This window comes from Gavialis gangeticus, unplaced genomic scaffold (assembly GCF_001723915.1).
Source record: "Gavialis gangeticus isolate Ggan-Ray unplaced genomic scaffold, GavGan_comp1, whole genome shotgun sequence".
In the NCBI taxonomy this organism is placed as follows: Eukaryota; Metazoa; Chordata; order Crocodylia; family Gavialidae; genus Gavialis; species Gavialis gangeticus.
This window is the reverse complement of record NW_017728960.1, coordinates 3,957,980-3,962,303: the sequence shown is the minus strand read 5'-3', so window position 1 is coordinate 3,962,303 and position 4,324 is coordinate 3,957,980. Positions and strand designations below refer to the sequence as shown.

General features: G+C 67.6%; 1 protein-coding gene across 1 annotated transcript in view; it reads right to left on the bottom strand.

Annotated features, from left to right (window-relative positions):
- Positions 1 to 251: 251 nt before the first annotated feature.
- The window catches only part of RUSC1 (RUN and SH3 domain containing 1), a 14,369-nt gene continuing 10,296 nt past the window's right edge, over positions 252 to 4,324 (bottom strand). The window contains exons 3-9 of the mRNA XM_019528074.1: positions 4,114 to 4,190; positions 3,799 to 3,973; positions 3,433 to 3,538; positions 2,828 to 2,874; positions 1,704 to 2,694; positions 989 to 1,114; positions 252 to 832 (exon numbers count right to left, since the gene is read on the bottom strand). Of these exons, the coding sequence (XP_019383619.1) occupies positions 664 to 832; positions 989 to 1,114; positions 1,704 to 2,694; positions 2,828 to 2,874; positions 3,433 to 3,538; positions 3,799 to 3,973; positions 4,114 to 4,190 (1,691 nt within the window). The 3' untranslated portion in view covers positions 252 to 663. The remainder of the gene's footprint in view (positions 833 to 988; positions 1,115 to 1,703; positions 2,695 to 2,827; positions 2,875 to 3,432; positions 3,539 to 3,798; positions 3,974 to 4,113; positions 4,191 to 4,324) is intronic.

The window sequence follows — 4,324 nt, the reverse complement described above, 5'->3', positions numbered from 1 at the left end:
CATCACTGCCAGCACTCCACCAAACCCCTCCGTGCCCCGCACCCACAAGCTCCCTGATTGCCCCAACACCAGCATCCCCACCCCAGAATCCTGCCCCCAACCCCCTCCTCACCCCTTCCAAGGCAGCTGCTGCCTAGTGCTGGGGGCAGGGGTTGAGTGGGCAGGCTGCCCCAGCAGGTCCTGCAGCCTGGCTCTGCAGGCACAGCCCAGCTCCCCACACAGCCCAGTAGAAAGGAGGCAGCCACACACCCTGCCTTGCACACACATCTTTATTTCCACCCGCACCCAAGGCCGCACATTGGGCTCTGTGCACACAGCTGTCTCAAGGGGACAGTGGGAGCCCGGCTCTGGCATGGCTATGGAGGGAAGGGCCACCCAGGGCATGCAAGGTGGCAGGCAGCAGGACACAAGCAGCAGCACGGGGGTAGTATGAGGGTGACGGCCATGGGGCCTCAGGAGCCCACGGGCACAGCCAAGATGACGCAGGCATGGTGAGGCAGCAGGGCACCAGCAGGGAGGGCACTGCCAGGCTGTGCCCATGAGGAACAGTGCCCATGAGGAGCAGTGCCATGCGGCCCCTGCCAACCCCTGGCCCAGGGTGACCCCCACAGCTGCCTGCAGAGCTGGGGCAGGGGTAGGGGTAGGAGCTCCCTGCCATACCCCTCACACGATCAGGGAGGTGTAGCTGACAGGAACGAGGCCTGTGTCGTTTTTGTGGCAGCAGCGGATCCAGTCCTCGTCCACAGTGGCCATGAGCTGCAGGACGTCGCCCTTGCGGAAGCTGAGGTAGCCGTGCCCGGCGCCTGCATGGTCGCACAGCGCCCGCACTGCCCTGTACACAAGAGATAGCATTAAAGGTGCGAGTCTGAGTCAACTGGGGCCACCAAGCCGCTTGTACCCAAGGCCTGCCCCAGCCCTCCATGTGTTTGGACACCTGCCCCTGCAGCCTGCCCCGCACAGCCCCAAGCACCCAAAGGCCCCACCTCACCTGTGGGGCTGAGGCGAGTCGGGCCCTTCCTTCTGCTGCTCTAGAGGCCAGGGCTGCTCAGGGGCCGTCCCCTTCCTCGCCAGGGAGAGCATGCTCACGGGGGGGCGCAGCCAGCTGGAGGGTCTCCTGCAGGAGAGCAGAAGGAGTCGCCAGCCGGGCCGGCACCCCCGCTGCCCCCCCGGACCTGGAAGGAGGGCATCAGGGGCCAGGGCCCCATGGGGGCTGAGAAGCCCCAGGCAGATGCCAGCAGAAAGAGCTGAGCCTGCCACCCTCCAAGGCAGCAGCTGAACTCTGCTGTCGCCCCGAGCAGCCAGGCCTGGAGCTGGGGCGCGCTGCACAGGACGGGCACTGGCTCTGGGCACAGCTGGCACTGGGCGTGAGAGCAGCAGGTATCGAGCTGACCCAGGGGCTCTTGCCCACGGCTCCATCTGTGACAGAGCTGAGAGCTGGCAGGCGAAGTCACGCCAAAGCCAGGGGCACAGAGCTTTCATGTGTCTATTGGGGGCTCGCCCATGCCTGGCACAGGGCTGTGCAGCAGGTGTGCTGCTTCTGCCACCTCCTCTCCCCCCCGCCCCCCCTCCCGGGTCTCTCTGTGGCTCCTGCTGGGCCAACCCAGCCCTTGAACACTGCTCGCGGCCCTGCTCCACTGGGCAGCCTGAGAGCGCCAGCCCTCAGTGCAGGGGGCTCCCACTGCCCAGCCCCACCTGGGCATTACCTGGGTCTGGCTGAACTGGTGTCAGGCTCCATGGGAAGGCCTCGGGCAGATGGACAGGTGGCTCCAAAGAGGCGGCCCAGCCAGGCACCCTTCCCCCAGCCAGGCTCCTCCAACATAGGTTGGCTTCTGTCTCCAGCAGCAGGCTCTGGCAGCGTGGGGTCCCCGGGGCCCGTGGGCTCCCTAGCTGTGGCCTGCAAGGGCAGCCCCAAGGCCCTTGCCCCGCTGGTAGAGTCTGGGCTCATAGCGCTGGTGCCAGTCCTGGCCTCAAGAGGCTGCAGCTCCGAGCTGCTGGACCCCTTGGCTGGTGCCAGGCAGGATGCGTTAATCGGGCTGGGATCCCCTGGGGCCGTTCGCAGCGCTGTCCAGCGGGTGAAGGGAAAGTCCTCCTTGCCAGAAGCTGTGTAGACCCCTGAGGCCTGGCTCAGCTGCCCCCACCAGCCGCCCAGCCCTGCCCTGGTGCCCCGAGGGCCCTGGTCATGCTCAGGGCTTCGGGAGGGGCCGTCGGCTCCTGTGAGTGCGTGGCTGAGCCGGCCACCCCACTGCAGCACGTGCTGAAAGGTCTGCTGCAGTGAGACCCCCACCCGTGGGCTGGGGAACAGGCTGGTGGCAGCTGCTGCTAGCTGGGGCCTTGTGCTGTCCTCTGTGCCCGTGAGGCCTGCCCTGCCCAGGCCATCTGGGGCAGCCCCATGCTCCGGGCTGGCCCTCTCGGTGCTGCCTTGGCCCTCGGCTTGGGCCCCCTGAGCCTGAGTGAGGGGGCCCCGGGTTTCAGCAGGACGGGCAGCTGAAGCAGGGACCAGGGTCGGGCCAGGAGCAGGGTCTGGCAGGGGCCTCATGTCCACAGAGAGATGGTGGTGCTCAAACAGCAGGTCGAGGTGGAAGGTGAGCACCGAGAGGGGCTGGATGAGGAGCAGCAGCTCATCGGCCAAGTGTGGGAGGGGCCCCTGGCTCAGGGCAAGAAAGGCCGAGGGCAAGTAGAGAACGGAGATGACACCTGAGAGAGACAAGGGCCGCACCAGTGAGCAGGCACCATGCAGGGGACGCCCCAGCACACCCAGCTGCCCCCCACAGAAGTCCTGGCTCCCAGCACGGGACCCAAACCAGGGCTTCCCTGTCCACTGCCTTACCTGGGCTCTTCTGCAACTGGGAGATCCACAGCTCCAGCTGCTTCAGGCTGAACAAGGCAGAAAGTGTCCAAGTTAGCATCGCGCCACACGAGACCCACAGCGTTCCCTGCAGGCAGCGCAGGGCAACCAGGCCAGGGCGTCCCAGGGCATGGTCTCCACATGACAGTGAGGGACACCCCTGCCCAGGAGGGGCAGGTGAGGCCTGTCTGAGGATAGCAGAGACCAGCGCCAAAGGACACACTCGGGTCCCGCACTGGGATCCTGGCAGGGAGCCGCTGCCTGCCCCTGCCTCAGGCCTCTTCCTGGTGCGGAGGCAAAGGGAAGCACAGGGCTGAGCCTGGTCTGACCCCACTCCCCATCAGGGGGCCAAAGCAACACCTCCCCAGAGCCACCTGCTCCCACTTCTACCCTGAACAGCTGCCTTCAGCCAGAAGCAGCCCGACGAGAGTTCACAGCTGCAGGGTGCCAACACGAGCAAGCCCAGGCAGCACATGCCCTCAGGACCCCTTGGGATTTGCGGCTGCTGAGGCCTTGCTCTGCGCTGCACCGTCCCCTCCTGCAGCGCCCAGGCAGAGCGCCAGGGGCAGCCCCTGGACACCACTTACTTCAGGAGGCCGAGGACAAAGGCGTGGAACCGCTGCCTGCTGCTGCTGAGAGGAGCCAGCCGCGAGATGCGCCAGTACAGGGCCTGCAGCGACTGGGTGCCAGGGCCTGCGGGCACAGGGCATGCAGCAATCACTGCCACTCACCCCTGCTTAACACCCCACCTGGTGTGCACGTGGGCACGGCCCGCCACGGCTGTGCTGCAGCAGGCACCAGCGGACGAGGTGCTGCGGGAACAGGTGCGAGCTCCGCAGGGACGTGGCTCGTGCCCCCTCTCCCGCCCCCTCGGGCTCTGCTGCCTGCCCTGCGCTCCTCCCACTACCCACGGGGTGGCATCTCCTCCCTGCAGCCAGCGCTGCACAAACTACCTGGCTTCACCGAGGCCTCCACCACGCTCCAAGGGGAACTCCTCCTCTGGCCTGTGATGATGTCCTTCTGGAAGGGCTTCAGCCCGTCCCCCACCAGCGCGTGCAGCGCCGGGCACAAAGTGCGCAGCAGCAGGTAGCCCACGTCCGGGCTGAGCTGGCTGTCCCCCAGCTGGGCCTGGGGAAGAGGAGAGGCGGGCCGGATGCTGCGAGCCCCTGGCCGGAGGGAGGGCAGGAGGCGGCTGTCTCCAGCCCCCACCCAGGGCCTGCAGCAGCCAAGCCCCCGCCCCCGGGGCCCCAGGACACCCCCGGCCTCACCTTCTGCACCAGGTTCCTGGCGGCGCTGAAGTGGGCGACGATCTTGTCCACGGAGGCGCTGACAGCGACCAGCAGGGCTGGAGGAGCAGAGAGCGGCGCTCAGCCCGGGCCCGGGCCCCTGGCGGGCGGCAGGAAGGGGCGAGAGGAGGCCCCGGGGCCGGGCCGGGCCGGACCCGGCGCGTTACCTTTCTTCTGCTCCCGCAGCTGCAGG